Source organism: Alligator mississippiensis, chromosome 11, assembly GCF_030867095.1.
Source record: "Alligator mississippiensis isolate rAllMis1 chromosome 11, rAllMis1, whole genome shotgun sequence".
NCBI classification, from domain to species: Eukaryota; Metazoa; Chordata; order Crocodylia; family Alligatoridae; genus Alligator; species Alligator mississippiensis.
In genome coordinates this window covers 35675687-35697805 of record NC_081834.1, presented here as the reverse complement: position 1 = coordinate 35697805, position 22119 = coordinate 35675687, and the positions used below count along the sequence as shown (strand labels likewise).

At 43.7% G+C, this 22119-nt stretch overlaps 1 protein-coding gene across 12 annotated transcripts in view; it reads right to left on the bottom strand.

Moving 5' to 3' along the window:
- The window catches only part of APBA2 (amyloid beta precursor protein binding family A member 2), a 259348-nt gene that overhangs the window by 34845 nt on the left and 202384 nt on the right, over positions 1 to 22119 (bottom strand). For 11 of the 12 annotated variants that reach the window (XM_019477583.2, XM_019477581.2, XM_059714814.1 and 8 more), the window contains 3 exons: positions 20528 to 20673; positions 15454 to 15489; positions 10665 to 10751 (listed from right to left, as the gene is read on the bottom strand). In XM_019477583.2, coding sequence (XP_019333128.1) covers positions 10665 to 10751; positions 15454 to 15489; positions 20528 to 20673 — 269 coding nt within the window. The remainder of the gene's footprint in view (positions 1 to 10664; positions 10752 to 15453; positions 15490 to 20527; positions 20674 to 22119) is intronic. The other variant, XM_014599916.3, reaches the window with a different exon arrangement.

The window sequence follows — 22119 nt, the reverse complement described above, 5'->3', positions numbered from 1 at the left end:
TTGGAGCAGTTTTGCTAAACTTGTCTTACTGCAGAATCATGGAGGCCCAATAGTTGCATCGTAACAAGTTAAGCTTGTATTTGGTTTATATCAGTGTAATTGTTATATTTGTCTATATCCTGAGAGAATTTCTTATCACTGATATAGGGAACCTGACATCTGAGCATTAGCCTGCCAAATTACAATACTCCCTTTTTTCCTGACAAAATGAAAAAGATTTTCAGGCCAGGAAGAATAATTGTTTTAAGAAGTTTTATACAATGTAATTTGACAAAACTAGGAAAATACCAACACTGAAAACTTATTGGAAATACCTCTCTTGCTGCAAATAAAAAAATAATCCATGAATTATCCTTTAAAAATATTTTTCAAACCTATAAATGAAATATTCTTTATTTGTTCCCAAATTGTGAGAGAAATGTGATACTGGCTGCTGACAAGGCTTGTGAGTTGCTCTGAGGTTTCACAAGAACCATCTGGATCTATAGAGGTCCTACCCATCTTCCAGCAAGGTCTTGGGAACTCTGCAGAAATAACTGTTTTTCAGCAATCTGATCTGTGTGTGTTATAAGGACGTAATCATATATGCACAGATCACAAGAGAGACTGGAAATGGGGCAATACATACAGCTCTGCACTTCAGCTCTTCTGGCATGAGTTCCTTTCCCTACAACCACCACCTACAAGAACCTAAAGATTCTTGTAGATCCAGCAAATTCTGTCTACACAAATATACTTCACTTCTGTTTAGTATAACTAAATGTTGGAATAAGCCAAATAAAAAATAGTAACCATAAAGTCGCGTTGTTTGATTTTTCCTTTGTCATAGAATCAGAGAAAACTAGGGTTGGAAGGGACTGCAGGAAGTCATGTAGTCCAGCCCCCTGCTCAAAGCAGGACCATCCCCAACTGGCTCATAGCAGTCAAGGATTTGTCTAGCTGAGTTTTAAAAACCTCCAAAGATGGAGAGTTCACAACCACTCTGGGTAACCTGTTTCAGTGTTTACTACCCTCCTAGTCAGAAAATTTTTCCTAATATCTAACCTAAGCTTCTCTTGCTGCAATTTGAGACCATTGCTCCTGGTTCTGTCATCTGCTGCCACTGAGAACACTCCAGCTCCATCCTCTTTTGAACCCCCCTTCAGGTAGTTGAAGGCTGCTATTAAATCCCCACTCAGTCTTCTCTTCTCTGCACATCAGGAAACATTACTTTACAGCTAGGGCTGCCAGGCTCTGGAACGGGCTCCCAAATGAGGTGGTGCTCTCTCCTACCTTGGGGGTCTTCAAGAGAAGGCTAAACAGATATTTGGCTGGAATGATATGACTGCAGCACCCATTCCTGCCCAGGGCGGGGGGTCACACCTGATGATCTGTTTAGGTCCCTTCTGACCCTAAGCACTATGAAACTATGAAACTAAGTAAGCCCAGTTCCCTCAGCCTCTCCTCAGAAGTCATGTTCCCCAGCTCCCTAACTACTTTTGTTGCCCTCTGTTGGACTCTCTCCAATTTGTCCACACCTTTCTGTAGTGGGGGGGCCCAAAACTGAACACAGTACTCCAGATGTGGCCCTTCCAGTGCTGAATAGAGGGGAATAATCACTTCCCTTGATCCGCTGGCACCACTCCTACTAATGCAGCCCAGTATGCCGTTAGCCTTGTTTGCAACAAGGGCACACTGCTGGCTCATATTCATCTCACTGTCCACTGTAATCCTGAGGCGCTTTTCTGCAGAGCTGATGCTTAGCCAGACAGCCCCCAGCCTTTACTGGTACATGAGAGTGTTACATCCTAAGTGCAGGACTTTGCACTTGTCCTTGTTGAACCTCATGAGATTTCTTTTGGTCCAATCCTCCAATTTGTCTAGGTCACTCTGAATCACAGCCCTATTTCCAGTGCATCTGCTACTTGCCCTTAAACTTGCCGAGGGTGCACTCCACTCCATCGTCCAAGTCACTGATGAAAATACTGAATGAAAACAACCCCAGAAGCAACCTCTGGGGCACTCCACTTTATACCGGCTGCCAACTAGGCATCAAGCCCTTGACTACTACCTTCTGAGCCCTATGATCCAGCCAGCTTTCTGTCTACCTTAGAGTCCATTCATCCAACCTGTACTTACATAGCTTGCAAGAATGTCATGGGATACCGTATCAAAAGCCTTGCTAAAGTCAAGGTACAGTAAAATCCCCACTATTCAGGATTTTGCTAACCGGCATTTCTAGCAACGGGAATTTCTGGCTGGCTGGCTGGCTGGCTGGATGCAGGAGGTGCTCTACAACACTTGCACAATTTTCTTCTCTTTCTCTCCCTTTTTGCATCCAGTCTTCTCTTGTTTCTTTCCTCTTGCCCTCTTCCCTAAATTGTTGCTGTGAAAATCCTGTCAGTTTACTCCCTGATGTCTAAATCATGCAACATAGCAGCTACAAGAGGAGACACAAGGGTACTTGCCTCAGAGAAAACATTCAGTAGCTACATGTGCAAATGATTTTAAACCAGTAGGGGCAACCACTTACTGGTTTGATGCAGGGAAATAGACTGAACAGCTGGCCCTGATCCAAGGTGATAATGCACACTGAACTGGGTAAGTAGTGGCAATAAAATGCTAACTACTAAAGTGTTAAGTTAAATGCTTATTTTTAGAGTAAAAATCAGAATAGTTTAAAACCAGTTACTGACACCAAAACCTTCCATGAAAACCATACAATAAAATTACAGATGGGTGAAAACACTGAACAGTATGTTGCAGAAATAGATTTTATATCATTGCCATAGCTATAAAAGAGCAGATTGCCTCTGCCAGCTGTGACATCAGCTAAGATAGAGCCACAGCAATTAAGTCAAACAAGAAACTTCTCTAGCTCAAGTGAATTGAGCTGTCTGTACGTTGTCCACATCTCAGCTCCGTACTCTAAGGTATGGATCACGACTGCTGGATAAACCATGAGCTTGGTTTTGGATCTGATGCTACGATCTTTGAACACCCATTTCCTCAAGTATCTGAAGGCTGCACTTGCACTTTTAAGGCAATATTGAATTTCTTTGTCTATGTCAGCCTTTTGTGATAAGATGGCTTCTGAGGTATCGGAAATACTCAGCATTCTCCAGAGTCTCACCATAAATCTGAATTACTAGAGCTGGGGACTGCTCAGCAAGAGATTGTTGATGGTAAACCTTAGTCTTCTGAATGTTAAATGTTAGTCCCATTTTCTTTGCATGGTAAAAAATGTCAACAATTGCTTGAAGGTCTGCTTCTGAGTAAGAACACACTACAGCATCATCAGCGTACTGAAGCTTGATGACTGAGGTTGAGGTTGTCTTGGTTTTGGCTTGGAGTCAGCTGAGATTAAACAGCTTACCATCTCTTCAGTATTTTAGCTCCATTCCAGCTGGAAGCTTGTTGGTGGCTAGATGTAGCATCTCAGTAATGAATATTAAGAAGGGTGTTGGAGCAATGATGCAGTCTTGCTTAACTTCAATCTATGATAGATCTGTTATTGAGAGCCACTGCTCTCATACTGTCACAGAGCAGGCAAGGAATAGTGATGAATTCTGGTGAGCAACCATACTTCAGAAGGGTCCTCCACAGCACTTCTCAACTGACAGAGTTGAAGGCTTTTGTGAGGTCAAAGAAAGCCAGGTAGAGAGGTTTATGTTGTTCCTGGCATTTTTTCTGCAGCTGGTGAAGCAGTAAAGAACGATCATGTCAGTTGTGTCTCCCTGAGGCCCTAAACTCACACTAAGATTCCTGGAGGAGATCTTCAGCAAGTAGAAAGAGATGGCTCAGGAGGGTTCCCACAATGATCTTCTCTGTGGTGAACAGCAAGATGATCTCTCTGCAATTTCCAGTCAGACCTGTCTCCCTTCTTGAAGACTGTCACAATAATGGCATCCCTAAGGTCATCTGGTATTTCCTTGTCATTCCAGATCCTTAAGGAAAGGGCATGGAGCTGTGATATGAACCGCTCCCCCTCCCCAGCTTTAAGATTTCAGCGGGGACTCAATCAGCTCCAGATGCCTTGTCAATCTTCATCTGCTTCATGGCTTTCCTCACCTCATCAATGGTTGGAGGGATTCTGAGATCATCACTAACTGGATGTTGCAGGATGGAGTTGAGCTCTGTTGACTCTTGTCAACAGAGTCCAGTAAAAACACAGTCATGCCAAAAATGTAAAGCACATCTAGAGCAAGTACTAAAAATCAGAGGAAGCAAAAGTCTCTTGCAACTTAGTGTAATCAGGAAAAGCAGCAATATTTAAAGTAGAACTTACAAAAATCCTGTAAATACAATCAATTCCCAAATCAGTTGTTTACTATTAAACATGCAGGCACAGACTCAGGTACCCTCCTTCAGAGAGAATGGCACTGTATACCACTGAAGTTGTAGTGAAATCAATGGGGCTCTTATGGCATAATGTAATCCTAACTGAATAAAGATATTGGAGTTTGCCTCAAAGAGCATTTGCTTTTCTTCACTGTGTTGAAAGTCTAGCCAGCATAACTACTATTATTCAAACATTTAAGGGAAGAAAGCATAGGGTCCAGTGACAGTAGTTCAGTTTGAACTGAAGTAACAAACTAGTCCATATATCAACATGTTCACTTTATACATCTAGCTATTAGCTGTTCATCCACCAATAAATTTCTCTTACCATCCCATTACACTAGCTTCACTGAAATTAAAAATATTTTTAATACACTGGGTGGCAAATTCCATCATCATTCATTTGCCACCAGATTGGAAAAACTTCTTGGAATAAATCAGCAAAAGTGATTCAAAGTTGCAGTGCACTAGCATAGCTGGGTATGGTAGAGTAAAAGCAAATATGGGCATTACACTTAGAAAAGTCCAAGTGAAAGCAGATTGATCTAAACCCATAACAATACAGAAGTTCAGCGCACACAGACTAGTCTAAAAATGGTACAAGTGACCTAAGATAGATTTGATGTGAGGTACACTCAACTGAGATCAACTTAGGTTAGGCCAGTGGTTTTCAAACTTTTTTAAATTTATGGCTCTCTAAAAAATGTTGTATGGAGGAGCGGATCCCTTTGGAAATTTTGAATGGAAGTGTGGATCCCTTTGGAAGTGTAAGTAGTCACATACTTTTGATTTACCATAGTCACCTTACGTGAACCCCTTAGACACAGTCTGTTGATGCCCAGGGGTCCACAGACCACAGGCTGAAAACCACTGGGTTAGACTAAAGCAATGATCTTCTGTATCAGCTCACATTAGATCACTGTCCTTCAGCATCGCCACCTGCTTTGCAAACCTCCCTACCCCTTCCTTGCAAGAAGGAATGCTAGCACTCAGCCTGTGCTCAGGTGCTTCAGCCAAGCACTTGGTGGGCTCCCACCCCTGGGCTGTCCCAGTGCAGAGAAAGCACTGTCCTTCTCCCCAGCCCCACCTCCTACCTCTAGCCACCTGTCAGCCACAGGCAGGCAGCAAGTGGAAGCAAGGCATCTGTGTCCCTTGCACAAGCCCCAGGACATGGGCACCTGAGTTGCCAGGCTGTGCCCCTGCACCCCCAACATCCTGTCATGAAGCACCCCAGAATGTACATACAGACCCCAACACTGAACCCAAGAGAACCCCCACATTCAGACACAGTAGCATACACCCCAACCCTGGCACCTGCACACCCAGCCAAGGACCCCCATACCTAGGCACAGCACCCAAGGATCATGACCCTGACACCCACACACCACATCTCAGAGACACCTTGTGACTCGGACCCCAGCACAGATGCACAGACACCCCTCCCCGGAGCAGGAGCCAGTGCAGGCAGCTCACCTCTGGTGGGTTGGGTAGTGGGGGGCACAACATCAGGACTGGGACCGCAGAGAAGTGACCCTGTGATCTCTGAGGCTTGGCCATTGCTGGCAGGTGTCCAGGATTTTTGACCTGCAGCTATGGGGTCCAAGAGTATAGGGCTGGGGGAGTGAGGGCCACTGAGCATACAAGCTGAGGCAAGCAGGCAGATGCCCCTGGAAACTTCAGGAGCAGGTGGGTCATGGTCAGTTGTCTCAGTGTTGCAGACAGAGGACACTGGAAATTTTCAGGTTGGGGTGTGGGGCATTGCCAGAATGATCAGGACATCTACTAGAAGCCCCTGGAAAGTTTAAGGTTGTGGGGGTGGCCTGGCCAGTGGAGCCCCAGTCACTCTGGACTAGAGCCCACACCCAGATGGAGTGAGGGGGACAGCTGTGTGCCAGGATCCACACCTATAAGCACACTCCATTCCTTCCATCCATCCATCTCACCCACATCAAACCCCATGGACCATGGAAGAACCCATCTCATCCTCGTCCAGTACCCAACCCTGGTTGCACAACTGAAGACACAGGGAGATGAAGAATCTTGTTGCTGTCAACCCAGGACCAGCTCTGTAAAGGGCACCACAACAGGGACATTCAAGTGCATTGCCCAACAGATGCAAGCACAGAGCCATGACAGGGACTGGATGCAGCACTGGGCCAAGATGAAATGGATGAAGATCTAGTACAAACATGTGTATGTCACCAATAAAAAGTCCAGGGGCAAGAGGCAGAGCATGCCCTTCTATGAGATGTCCTGCTTCCTTGACACAGACAGGGCCATTGCCACCCCACATATATGGCACCATTGGGAAGCAGGAGTTGCTGGCAGGGCCCCTGTTGCAGGAGCAGGTGCAGAAAGCCCTGGGATGATGAGACAACCCAGAAGCAGGTCCCCAGAAGCCAAGGGGCACATTATCTGCTGCTGGTGGTGGTCCCCAAGGACTCTGGCCCATTGCTGCTAGCCCTGGATCATTGCAGGATCTAGGAGCAGAGGCTGTAGACCTGCAGCTGGACCTGAGCTACTTTGACATCATCTTAGGCATTGTCAAGCACATGGACTACAGCACACAGGACCAGGGGGGAAGCTGTGATGCAAAGGATATCACAGCCAGGACTTGGACCCTGAGGTCGTGTCCTCCACCTCATGGGAGCTCCTACAGTCCTCTATTTTGTGGGCCATGGCCAAACATGCAGTCCCCAAGACAGTGTCTCTGACACAGCTGCCATAGTTGTTCCATTTCCATTCCTCTCGCATCTCCTTGCTGCCCCCCTTCCAGAGTGCCTCCTAGCCCCCTGACTACAAGTGTAGCAGCTGCTGCTGCAACATCACCTATAGCACCCACACCCAGCTCTCCCCCCAGTTCTGGTGAAGATTCTGGCACTGAGTGAGTACACCCTCCTGCTTGGGACAGTACAGTTCTACCTTGCTTCACACAGCTGTGACAGAGACCCAGGTACCAGGAGAAATGCAAAGTGCCTAGAAGACAGGGAGGGGAGGAGAGCAGGTGGGCCATGCACTTAGCTAGCAGGGCAGGGAGGTAGCAGCACACATGATGCCCTGACAGGAGTTGTGAAAGAGGCGAGCACCATGGACACTGCCCACCCAGCCAGCAAAGATGTGGGCAGAACAGCCCTGGTGGTCAACAATGCCCTTCAGGACAACAGAGAAGTAGCCCTTACAGCCGATGAACACCTGGGTGCCATCCACAGGCAGTTGGGAAAGCCCAAGCGGTGGAAGCCAGTAACCATCTCCTGTGGATTGACAAGGCAGATGAAGTGACTGGCCAAGATGTTCTTGATTACCCCAGGCACGCCTCCCAGACAGCCTCTCTGACTGTGGACTTGCCCATGCTGAGCTGGTTGACAACCTAGTGAAGACTACTGGGGGTGGCTTGCTTCATGATAGTGATGACCACCCACTTCTCTGGAGGGATGACTGGATGCTGATGTCCTGGCTCATAATGTGGGAGGTCACCTGGGCTATGATGTCTATGAAAGTAGTCCAGCAGATGTAGAACATCTGGACCTATTATTACTCATCCCAAGTGTCCAGGACAATCTGCTCACACCAGTCAATGCTGGTAGCACAGGCCCAGAACTGGCTCTCAACAGTCTGGAGCACCCTGGTGTCCTCAGCGGTCTTGTCCTCTTTGGTCACTTGGAAGTTGTTGTCACCCTGGGAAGCATTCAGGAGCACCCCCCACTTGTGGGACTCAGCCAGCACAGGCTGCCTGGTGACTCCACCCTCCCCTGGCAAGGGCAAATACATATGCTGTTCACTACCAGTCTAAATTAGGACACTTTGAGAAAACCACATAGCTTAGATCAATTCCTCCCCTGGTTTTTTAAATGTCTGTATGTGGCCTATAAGTGCATCTACTACACTACATGTTATCTTCTACTCTTCATCTGTACATCTCTTCCACAAATTCTAATGGAATATTTAAAACAAAAGAGAAAAATGTACTTGTTCTAGCCACTGATGGTAAACCTCTATTTAACAAGTATTAATATACCCTCAACTTAGAAAAGAAAAAAAGTCCTTCACAGGTTGTATTTACAGACCAATTCATAGAACTTATAAAAACATACTTTTATACTTCCTGCTAAAACTCCCACTATCTTAGAACTCCAGCTGTTCATCTACTCTCATGATGTTCTAAAATATTAAGGAATAAATCTCAGGGAACACGATTACCATTGGGCAATAAGGGTGTGTGTAGATGAAAAAGGAGCCCTAAATTGAAGCAATGGCTTTTTAAAAACACCACTTCAATTTAGGGCCAAGTAAACCCGTGTCATGCACACATCCATGCACTTACTTGCCTATCCAGCGGTGGGGAGGGGAGGGCAAGCTGACAGTGGGTGGAGCAAAGCTGGTGCTTCCCTCCATGGCAGTGGCAGCCCTCCCGCCCTCTCCCCCCTGCTGGCAGCACCCGCCCAGAGGCACCCGGCTCAGGCGGTCCCAGCAAGTACTGCAAATATGGAGGGAAGCACAGGGCCCCCGTGTAGCTCAGGCAGGCAGGCAGACTCCAGGGAAAAGGCAGGCAGGTAGGCTCCACTACCAGGCAGGCAGGCTCTAGGCTGCTGCCAGGTTGCCTGCACAGGCTTCCTGCAGAGCCCATGAGCTGCACGGAGCCCAGTGCTTCACTATGCAGCTGTAGGGCAGCAAACTAAAATTCCTTGAGAAGTTTTAGTTTGCTGTGCCCCAAGTCATTTAAGGTACATTATGCTGTTGAATTTGCTACAGCGGCTGGAATTACTGCACAATACACCACCAACATGTATAAACACCAACACCATTAAAGTGGTGTGAAAGCATTTAACCTGCTTTAAAGCATCATGCACATATGCCCCACGTTTCATCTACACATAGCCTAAGACAGCAATTCTACATATTCTTTGGGTTAAAAAAGACATGCATGACAAAGTGAACCTAACAACAGCTACAGCAATAACACACCAGTTCAATAAATGATCATGTCTGAATATACCAAGAATATTATAACATTCCAGTAAGGGTATTTTCACACTTGATTTGTCTGATGATAATAAATACAGCACACCAAAAAAAAACAAGGCATGCAAATTTGTTTTGAGATATGTGAATTAAAGTGTTATAGGGTATTTCTTGCCACCATGGTTTCTGAGTTTGTTTGCAGAGCAGGGGGAAGATCTCTGCCATCTCTCCTGGTCTTCCAATTTAGTTCTGAAGTTGGATGAAATGTCAACAAGTCTTGACCATAAGAACAATTTCCCAGATAAGGAAAAACATTAGGACAGCTATCTGCTGATACAAACAATCTCTAATGGATAAATTACAAGACTCAAAGGAGATTCCCTACACTTTGTGCAAGGAAAAACCCACTTAAAAACAATAAACCAGTCTTCTGCCTAAGGATGAGCTAGGGTTAGACAAGGGGTTAACAACATTTTTGGCCAGAGTCCCAAAAACACCCTGACCTCCACTCACACCTCAACTTAGCATACCAGAGGTGGGGGGGGGGACCCACAAGGGGCCTGATCCTCATTGCTGGCAGTGGCTCCACATGCACCTCTACGCAGACATTTGGGGAGAGGCCATGGTTGCACTTCCCTGGACCCTCAACCGTATGCCACAAGGCATGCGTGCACCCACCACTGGCATGGAGCCAATGCTGGGGCTCCAGAACCCAGTGTAGCTGTTCAAAGCCTACCTGTTGTCTGCTGCAGCTGTCCAAAGCCCAGCTGTAAATTATTCAGGACAAAGATGGTCTCTCATTACATGTATATCTAACACGGCAGGGGCCTAACCCTGGTTGCCACATCTAGATGCTACCATAGTACAAACAACAAAAAAGAGCCTATTTTGGGCAAGAAGGGTGATCACTTAGGTGGCTAAGTAGATGTAACAGATATGGATGGCTCATCCAAGGTAGCAAATGGCTCATCCAAGGTAGCAAAGGCTATAACTTAGGACACCTACTGAGAAACAGGTCAGGGCAAAGGCAGTAGGGCAAATGAATTTTGAATTTTGAAAGGCTTCCAAATTCTTACTACATTGCATTATATACCTCAAACAATATGTAGGCTTTTTCCTAGAACACCAAAAATGTGGTGTATGAGGAAGGAGTTACACACAGTGCGATGATAAAACTTTGATAAGTGGCAGCTCTAAAACCAGCAACATTTTCAACCAAACCAACACTGCATTCCTTCCAGAGTGATTTCATGTGCATTACAGTAGTGCATTTAAAATATTCAGCAAAAAACATTTCACTCTAAACACATGAGAATACAGTATAAAACAAGAGTTCTTACTTACCAGTCAGCATTATTTTTGAAAAAATTACTATTAAAACTTACCTGTGTATCTGCATTCAGAACTTTAATCCTCTGCGTGGAGATGAACAGATCCACTTCAGTCAAAGCCTGGGAATCTCCCTCAGAAGTCTAAAAGACAGTCCCGTTATATAAAAGGAATATAAATTTTCTCTTTAAAATGACAACTTCGCTAATGACTTGAAACAACAGCATTACTAAATCACTGCAAAGATGGTGTTCAGAGGTGCTCCCAAATACATGCAAGTTGATTTCGGAGCTTGTGGAAAATGTTAGATTGACGGCTCAGGAACCAAACACATGTACTTATTGATGCAGCAAGAGAAAAAGCATGGATGCATCCTCACGCTGGCTCACCAACATTCCTCCCCGCTGTTTCTGAGGCACCACCAATAAATAGAAGAGAGATCATGATCTGTCCTTCCCATCTTGGCTGTGTGCAATATATACACAAATTATTAGGCCTGTGTGAGTAGGCAGCTATCCGATCCAGCTTCGGATCTGGCGGCTTCAGATGCCAGGGATCCGATCTGGAGCTCCAGACCAGGTTCCCACTTCAATCCGGCCGAAGCGGCTCTAAAGCTTCAGAGCCACCTTGAATATCTGGCCATAGGGTATAATGGGGAATCAATTAAATATCTGGAACTTTGTTGTTTTTTGTCTGATTTGGATGAATCTTGCAGCGGTGGTAGCCTCTGCTGAGAGCATGAAGCCTGCCAAGTTTCAAGAAGATAGGTGCAGCGGTTCAGGGGGAACTGTACCCCAAATTCTTGAAAGCAAACTCATGTCACGTCTATGTTACAACGCAGGGAGGTGGTAGCCCCTGGTGAGGCCACAAAACCTACCAAGTTTCAAGAAGATCGGTGCAGGAGTTCAGGAGGAACTGCACCTCAAGCTGCTGACTGGCAAAATTCATGACACAGATGACCTAATTGAATTAACCTCTCACCCAGTAAAGTATTCCTCATCAGGCATGGCTTACATGAGGCACTGCAAGGAAGCATACTCTAGTTGCTGCTTTTGCTTTGCCAGATCTATGGGCAAAGAGAGGACTTTTGCCCTGAAGCAAGCCCTGCCATCACTACTGCATTCACAGAATCATAGAAAATTAGGGTTGGAAGAGACCTCAAGAGGTTATCTAATCCAACCCCCTGCTCAAAGCAGAACCATCACCAACTAGATCTTTCCAGCCAGAGCTTTGTTAAGCTGAGCCTTAAAAAACTCCAAGGATGGAAATTCCACCACCTCTCTGGATAACCTGTTCCAGTGCTTCACCACCCTCCTAGTGAGAAAGTTTTTCCTAATATCCAACCCAAACCTCTCTTTCTGCAACATGAGACCATTGGTCCTTGTTCTGTCATCTGTCACCACTAAGAACAGTCTAGCTCCATCCTCTTTGGAACCAGAATACTTATTCACCCCCCAAAATTTAAAAAGTAAAATATATATTCAAGTGAGGTAAAACTACACAATACTTTGGTAAAGATCTAACTGCATCATTTAACCTCTCTGACTCAGGAGGTGACAGGCCAACTAGGGGCAATGCAGTTCTTGACCTGGTCCTGGCCAAAGGGGATGACTTGGTAACCAAATTAAACATAGAGGATAGCCTAGGCAATAGTGACCATGAAACCATTATGTTCACAGTCCGTTGCAAGGCTGACAAAACAGATACCAAGCTCAAAGTCTTAGACGTCAAAAACGCTAATTTTAATAAGCTCAGGTCACTAGTAGAGAATGCCCTGAGAGACCAAGGACCACAGGTAAAGGGAGCACGAGAAGAATGGTCGTTCCTTTAAGGACAAAATCCTTAAGGCTCAGAGAAAATCCATTCCCTTATGGAGAAAAAGTAGCAGAAGGGTCAAAAAACCCTCTTGGCTAAGCAGGGAAGTTGCAGCCCTCCTACAGAAAAAGAAAGAGGCGTACAAACAATGGAAGCTTGGGACAGCCTCTAAGGAAGATTACTTGACAATGGCCCACACTTGTAGAAACCAGATTAGGCAAGATAAGACAGAAACTGAACTAAAACTAGCTACAAAAATCAAGGACAACAAGAAGTCCTTCTTTAGCTACATAGGGAGTAAAAGTAAAACTAATGGGAGTGTGGGGCTGTTGCTCAATGTCTCAGGATACCTGCTCACTACCACTCAGGAAAAAAACAGAACTCCTAAATGACTAATTTGCCTCGGTCTTTCACAAGACCAAGGGGAACAACACACCAGGTAGGGCACAGAATGAGCAGGGCGGAACTGACACGGTTCCCACCAATGCAATAGACTGGTGTACAATCAATTAAAGAAATTAGACATATGTAAATCAGCAGGACCAGATGAACTTCACCCAAGAGTGCTGCAAGAGTTGGCTGAAGTAATCACAGAGCCCCTGGCAAAGGTCTTTCAAAAATCATGGGCCTTTGGAGAAATCCCACAGAACTGGAAGAGGGCCAATGTTGTGCCCATCTTCAAGAGGGGGAAGCATGAGGACCCAGGAAACTACAGGCCAGTTAGCTTGACTTCTATTCCAGGGAAAATCCTAGAAACATTCTTCAAAGAGGCTATCTGTGACAAACTTGCAGAAGGCATGATACTGAATGACAGCCAGCATGGCTTCATCGAGGGTAGGTCTTGTCTGACCAACCTCATTTCTTTCTATGATCAGATGACTTGTCACCTGGACGAGAGAAAAGCGGTTGACATCATATACCTCGACTTCCAGAAAGCCTTTGACTTAGTATCCCATGAGGTACTGATCAGAAAACTGGAAGATAACAGGCTCAACTGCAGGACCATCAAGTGGGTGTGAAACTGGTTGCTGAATAGGATGCAGAGTCCATATGAATGGATTGGTGTTGTCCTGGAGAGCTGTGGGCAGCAGCATACGCAAGGGGTCATCGGTACTTAGCCCAGTGCTGTTCAACATCTTCATCAATGACCTGAATGAGGGGGTGAAACGCCCATTGGCCAAGTTCGCGGACGACACCAAGATATGGGGTTGCACGGACACACCTGCAGATAGGCTGCAGATACAAGCAGACCAGGACAGGCTGGCATGTTGGGCAGAACAGAACAAGATGAGGTTTAACACAGAGAAATGCAAAGTGCTGCATCTGTGAAGGAACAACTCCCAGCACACCTACAGGCTGGGCATCGCTAACCTGACCAGCACTACAAATGAAAGGGATCTGGGGGTAACAATAGACCCCAGCATGAATATGAGCCAGCTATGCGACACAGTAACTGCTAGGGCCAGTAAAACTCTGGCATGCATCAATCAATGCATCTCCAGTAAAACCAAAGAAGTGATTCTCCCACTTCACTCAACATTGGTGAGGCCACAGCTGGAGTACTGCATCCAGTTCTGGGTGCCGCACTTCTGGGTCCAGAGAAGAGCCACCCGTATGATCAGAGACTTGCATGGCAAGCCATATGAGGAGAGACTGAGGGATCTCAGACTCTTCAGTCTAAAGAAAAGAAGGCTGAGAGGGGACCTGATTGTAGCTTACCACTATATCAGAGGCATACATCAGGGGCTCGGTGAACAACAACTGTTCACCAGGGCGCCTTGGGGGAAAACTAGAAACAATGACCACAAACTCCTGGAAGACAGTTTCAGGTCGAACATTAGGAAAAACTTCTTTACAACTAGGATGTTCAGACTATGGAACGAGCTCTCCCCAGAGGTGGTGCAATCATCTATCCTAGAGGTCTTCAAGAGAAGATTGACAGTCACCTGGCTGGGGTCGTCTGACCCCAGATGTCTTTCCTGCTCATGCAGGGGGCTGGACTCGATGATTGCATGATCAGGGGGCAGCAAGGCAGGCCCTACAAGGGGAGGCTACGGGACCTGAACCTGTTCAGCCTCCACAAGAGAAGGCTGAGAGGGGATCTGGTGGCTGTCTATAAACTGGCCGAGGGGGACCAGCTGGCAATGGGAGAGTCCCTCTTTCCCCGAGCGCTACTGGGAGTAACAAGGAATAACAGCCATAAGTTGACTGAGAATAGATTCAGGCTAGACATCAGGAGGTGCTACTTCACTGTCAGGGCAGCTAGGATCTGGAACCAACTTCCAAGGGAAGTGGTGCTCGCTCCTACCCTGGGGGTCTTCAAAAGGAGGCTAGATAATCACCTAGCCAGGGTTGTTTGACCCCAGCACTCTCTTTCCTGCCCATGGCAGGGGGTTGGACTTGATGATCTGCTCAGGTCCCTTCCAACTCTACCAACTATGAAACTATGATTCAAGACTGCCATATTTACCGAGGCTCATTCTAGTGATATTTTTGACAGGTATATATAATAATTGATCCCCAAATATAATTTGCTGAACTGGGTGAAATGCCTCCTCCGTGAATTGGTTTAGCTAACATCTTGATTTGATAGCTTATATTTTCTGTGCACTTTTTTTATTTCAGATACTTACAAGCTTAATGTCACATTATATAGTAATGTAATAATTAATAAAAGACATTATATAGTAAATATTAACAGATTCTTCTGCCAAAATAAGCATAAATGTTACTATAAAAAAAATTATCCTCGTCATCAAATTGACTGGTCATCTGGATTAAACCAACTACAGTACACTGAGAGATTAAATAGAAGAAGAGCAGCAGCAGCAGACAGGCACTTTAGTAAGTGGAAGATGAAAGAAATCAGCAAGTGCATCTTGTTCCATCCAGTGGCCCACTACTAAGACAAATAACGGCCAAAATTACAGCTTTACGAGGATCCATAATGAAAGACATGACACTCCATGGGGAACAAGAACAACAAAAATGCACACAAACATTAGCATTCAAGAAAAACAGTTTACACACCGCTTTTTTCTTGATTTTAGCCGCCTTTTGCATCCTCTGAGTAGCAGCATAAAAAAAGAATGCAGACAGATGCACACAAAAAGAGAGAGAAAGGGACAATGTGTGAAGCCAAGAAAACCTTTTGACTATGATTCCAGACTCTTAAAACTCTTATTTGCAAAAATAGTGAGGAGTGTTGTCTGTTAATAGCTGCTCATTACATTTTCTCTGCTGAGTACACAATTACCTAAAATGATACCACCAGCCCTGTACTCAAATATGTTCACTTTAACAGGATGTACAAATTCCATATTTAAGTAAAGAAGCAGATGAAAACATATATTTACATATTGTTTTGTACATTCAAATCATTACTCAAAAAGCCTATTAAAACCTAGCATTTGAACATCAAGCTCTGATTATATATAAGGTAGCTCCTATAAATTATCCCAGATCAAGACTTTCATTAATTGAAAGTAGACAGTCTTTCTTAATTAAAAGGACACAGTTTCCTAAACAAAGAACATAAGCTTCACTTTGTCTCTCACTTTAAAGCATGACCATACATCATTGGATATTTTTGAAAATGTACTCAATGCATGCAAAGAGCTAAACCCAGTATAGAACAATCTGGGGATGGAATTTGGACAACGGTGAACAGGTGAGATTGCTAGAGGTTTGGGGGGTAAGTTAAATTTCTGTCACTTCCTAAAAGGCTATTTATATTTCCTGTGTTGTCCTTGCTCTGAAAAGCCGGATAGCGCACACAATAGCCTACATGCTTAGGAGAACTGACTGTGCATACTGCGTGGAAGTACTTTTGAATCAAAGGTCAATCTAAATTCTGTAGGAGAGTGTAATTATGTTTTGTGAAGAATCAAGCTTATGAAAGAAAAGTAGTTTTAATCTGGTTGCACAGTGCAGATGACCATGGTAACTTGCAATATTCCTTTATCAGTGAGACAGAAGTGGATTCCAAAGAGTGATAATTAACTCAAAAAGGCAGGAATGAATGTGGCATTTTACACTTGGATACAATATTGCATGTATTCTCTTCTAGGCCTTACAGACAAAATACTCTGTCCATTTGGTACAAGCCAATGGATTTCAGGGCAGCAGTCCAATGGAGAGCTTTTGCCAAAAAAGAAACCGTACCTCTGTAATATGCATTCTTTTGGGGAACAATCCTATTCTCTTCCCATCCCAAATTCACACAACTGAGATACATGTGATCATTAAGTAGGATATAGTGTGCATCAGTAATACAGGTACTGAAAAAAACATGCGTCAGAAAGTCTCTTCTGTGGAAAGGCATATTTTGAAGCAAAAACATTTAAAAATGTTCATGCTCAAACATCTATGGCTCTAGGACAGTGGTAGGGCAGGCAAACACTCCTCTGAGGAATACCTTTAAGATCTGTTTGTGGTGTGGGAACAATTACCATACGACACAATTTATAACTGTTAGACAAGGTTCTTTGGGTGAATCTGATATCTTTTATTAGACCAACCCAAATAGTTGGAAAATAATTATTAGGCAAGCTTTCAGGTTCAAAAACCCTTCGTCAGGCTAAGGAAGTTTCAGCAGTTGGTGTGTGCTCTTCCTGGATGGAATGAAAAATAAAGAAGCCAGCGGCTGGGCTGGTATGCATGCAAGACAGGCAGTCAGTGAAAATGTAGACTGAGGAGTCAATGGGTGAGAGACAGGTGGGGGGGAAGAGAAAGGGGATGAAAGTGGAGAGATACCTGGGGAGTCAGATGTCAGGCAGGTTATAATGTGTCATAAATCCAATGTCTATATTTAGTCAAACAACCATCAAAACAACCATCAGAGGAACAACACCAACACCTTACAACATTCCAACCTCAGACTTGATAAAACTGAAAGCAGCAACCAACCCACAAATATCATCAATCTCTCCACACACACGCTTACCAAAACTGAAAAATCTGTCCTTTCTAAAGGCCTAAATTTCTGTCCAGAAAAAATACCCTAATAAAATATTTCAATTTGGAGAACTAGAAGAATTCTTCCGATGCCTCCGCCTCAAGGAATATTTCCATGACCAAACTGACCCACTCCCAACAACAACTCATCCTCTGACAACATTCAGGAAAAGCTCAACCCCAACCCCCCCCCCCCCCCCCAAAAAAAAAAATCAGATTGGACACCTCACAGTTGACGAAACCCTAACCTTGACTGCTACACTGACTGCTTCAGGGAAAGAATGAACAATTAAATAATCAGCAACACACGCCACCACAGCAACCTCTCTTTACCAGAGAAAAAGGCCATATAATCTCTAAGATCTGACCACCAAATAGTAATAAAACCAGCAGATAAAGGAGGAGCCATAGTCATCCTAAACAGTGAAGACTACATAAAGGAAGCCAACAGACAACTCTCTGACACCACCTACTACAAAGAACTACAAGAAGATCCTACTTCCCTTTTCACCAAGAAACTCAACAATACCATCAAATCATTTCCAACAGGACTACAAGAAAAACTATAGACCCTGATCCCTCCGCTACCTAACCCGGGGACTTTTTACCTGCTCCCTAAAATCCACAAACAAGGGAACCCTGGCAGACCTATCATATCCAACCATGGGACCCTAACTGAGGAAATATCAGGTTTTGTTGAATCAATCCTAAAACCGCTTGTCACCCACAGAGCAAGTTTTGTACAACACACTACAGACTTTCTACGGAAACTTAAAAACATAGACCACCTTCCCAGCAACACACTCCTAGCCACCATGGACGTTACCAGCCTATATACCAACATCCCACACCAGGATGGCATCCAAGCCTACCTTACATATCTACAGGAACAAGATTACAACTCAGAATACAGACTCAAAGATATTACTGACCTTATACACTTCATCCTCACATGCAACAATTTCACTTTTAATAATCAACACTTCCTCCAGATGATGGGAACAGCTACGGGCACCAAAATGGCCCCACAGTATGCCAACCTTTTTATGAGCCACCTGGAAGAAGACTTCCTCTAGAACTGCACCATCAAACCCTTGCTATACTTAAGATATATCGATGACATCTTCATCATTTGGACTGAAAACCTACAATCTCTGACTGAGTTCCATCAGAAATTCAACAATCACCATCCCTCCATCCAACTTTCTCTATAATACTCCAGCACCAACTGCACACACCAACTGCTGAAACTTCCTTAGCCTGACGAAGGGTTTTTGAACCTGAAAGCTTGCTCAATAATTATTTTCCAACTATTTGGGTTGGTCTAATAAAAGATACTAGATTCACCCAAGGAACCTTGTCTGCCTATGTCCTTAGACCAACACGGCTACAACCTACACCCCTGTTTATAACTGTTAAACACTCACATAAAATTGATGTTCATAAAGCTCAGTATGTTTTGCTAAAGGTGGTATTTTGTGTGATACAGCAAGGAAAATTAAAGATGCCCATTCAATTGTGCAATCCTTTATTAGCAGCATTGAAAGCCCACCAAATGTTCCCGGATCCCATGATTTCCTAATCTCAATACCGTTTTTCACATAGCTGCATTTCCAACTTCAGATGCCTCAGGTATGCATAGATTGAAACATCTTCAAATTTCATCCAAACCAGAATATTGCATACCCCATGTATACACTCTATTACCCCATTTTTGCACTCTGCACAAGTGAGCATGCCTCTGATTTCAAGTATATCAGGGCACTGATTTCTTAATATTTCTCACTTCAGCTACACTGATTTGCACTCCATTCCAAGTGCACCTCAAACTCTTGAGAATGCATATTAACAAAAGGTCTAAGAAGAGAAACTCATAGATGTAGCTCTGGGTAGCAGCATTATTCTGTTAACTTGTACAAGTCAGTTCTCTTTCCTTCCCATGACTACTGTAGCCACATTTATTATATGTATAGATCAAACTACTCTACATAATATATAGCTGAAGTCTTCTAACACCATAGGCCAGTGATTCTCAATCACAGTGCCATGGCACTGGTAGGCATGCAAATATGATTCACAAGATAAACCTGGAGATTTCAAACAGGAATTCATAGTGTAAAACCATTCTGCCCTGTTGTGGTCTTTGTCTGTGATCAAAAAATGACTGAAAACTAAGAGTTGGCATTTTCCAACCAGTGCCTCGACTATAAAGAAGGGTGCCTCAAATCTAGAAAGTTTTAGAACCACTACCATAGACTAAGTGAAACCTGAGAGTTTAACAATAGTGTTAATTTACAAAACTGTTCTTTGGTGTTGGATCACAAATTAAGCTCATGTGTTGCCAGTGACTTCTCAAGCCTCTCTTGAGCAGGTGTCCAAGGCCTGGAAAGTTCATAGACGTGCAAATTTAAGGCCTTTCTGTCTTTTCTAAAAGCCAAATCAAGCTTCAGTCAAGATATGTCCATTGCTGAGATGATCTGACCCAAGCTAGATTATCTCCAAACATGCCACTTCTGCCAGTGAACTGATTTTAAATTAAATATGTAGGTTTTCTAATTAGCATTGAGATCTACATATTTCAAACAACATATTCATGCAAATGAGATATAACAGGACAGATCTATTTAAAATGGTTCTACACAGCACGGAGAAATAAAATATATTTTTGCATGCCTGTAAAAAAAAAAAAAGTAAAATATTTACATGAAAATTCCAAGTTCAAAAAGACAAAAAGACAAATCTGCCTTCCTGCCTTAAGAAATTAATCATTTGATGCATCTGAAATGCTTTCGTCAACTCTTAAAATTTTACTTTAACATGGTGACAGGAAGGAATCAATCATAAACAGGTCTCCTGTGCTTTGCAGTTGGAATGTTTTCTTATTACAGTCTGGATTTTGCCTTCAAAACTTACTCTGTGCATATGGCTTTAGAAACAATTTGGAATAACTTCTGTAGAGAAGCTATTCCTCTGAGACTTTGTATGTACTATATACTAAGCACTGGAAACAGTGAGAGCTTTTACAGCATCATCACTATACTCACTTGAGTGCATCTCAAAGTCAATTTAAAGCTGCATATTTTAGACTATTTAGAGTTCAGTTATCAAGGGATCAGAGACCTTTCTACAGACCATAAAAAGCTCCTACCTTGACACGGCTCACTGCCTCTTGAGCTTGCATCATTCTTATGTTTTTGGAAGGGTTACGTTCTGAAAGCAGTTGTGTAGAACCCAAGTAATTGGCTGCAAAGATGATTCCATCAATGAGATCTTCAGGTTCACAGGGTCCTGGAACTGATGTAACAGATATACAATTATTTCCTTCCAACAGGGTGGAGGGAGATAAAAAGCTTAAGGGAAAGTATCAAACACCTGTACACCTTTTTCTTAAAGTACTTCCTTTTCTGCCACTGCCTAATTAGAACCAACACTGCACCATACAGATCATATTAAACAATACACTTGTTTTTCAAAATTATAGGAAACAACGTGTGGTATTAAAAACCTGTATAATGTTTTGATCTGGAAGTTGCGGAAAATTTTCTCTCAGTCCCATGGTGGTTAAATGCATTAGATTTCTTATCAAGGTGCTCATACATACTTCGGTCCCATTAATATTATGTTCATAATATATCGTATTCATGAGAAATCTTATCTGTGGAACTAAATGTCTTTTGATAGGAATTCCTGGAATCCAGGTTTATAAAGAAATGTAAAAAAAACCTATACTCTCCAAACCCATTGGCAACCACAATACAACTTAGATTGTCCTAATGCCTGATTCCCTCTATGGTGAATAAGTGAAAATCAGCCAGGATACCAAAATAAATTATGTAGGGGGCAAATGTCTATGCATCCTACCCAATATGCAAGAGTGGCATTTCATTACTATGGTAGACAGTAATGACAAAAGAGGTACACATCTGACAAGACAATATATCCAGTTCTTTGAAAAGAAAGAAAAGCTAGCAAGGATATCCCGTGGCTGTCTCTGATATTTCTATTTTAAAATGATACAGTTATGATGCATTCCATAATTTTCTAGAGTAGTGGTTCTCAAATGATGTTCTCAAAAACCCTTTCAGGGGTGACACAGTGGTGCTGCTGCTGCTGCCATGCTGCAGGGGGAACTGCTCCACCTGCCTAGCACAGAGCCAGATCATGAAGCAGCTATGACAAGAGCACCTTCGCTAGCTGCAGCCCTTCATGGTCCAATTCCACAGTGTCTCCCAAAAACAGAGGCACATGGAGTGGGTGGAACTGTCCCAAGTGCCTCTGTTTCCTGGAGGAGCACGTGTGGTTGGGCTGGGAAGGACTGTGACAAGAGTGGGAACTCCTGCCTCAGCCACTTCTTGATTTGGTTATGCAGGTGGCACCCAGCTTAATTCCACCTGGCCGTGGCAATGTTGCGGCTGCACCCCAGTTGAGGACTACTGCCCTAAGGAAAGGAGAATTGACTGACAGGCTAACAGAGCACATGGTAATCTTATGCTTATGTAAAAAGAAAAAAAACAATCAGCTTATTCTAGGAAGCCTTGCTCCCACTCAGGCACAGGTTGCCATTTTTAAAGGGTTCACAAACTTACTTTCTGTAAATCCAAGAGATGAAATATGTGTTATATAAGCGAGGACAAGCCAAATCCATTTGAATTAATTTAATTCAGCATTTTACCTTTATTCCACTCGCAAAATCCCAGTCATATCTACAGAAGTCTTTCACAAGAAAAGAACAGAATGTTC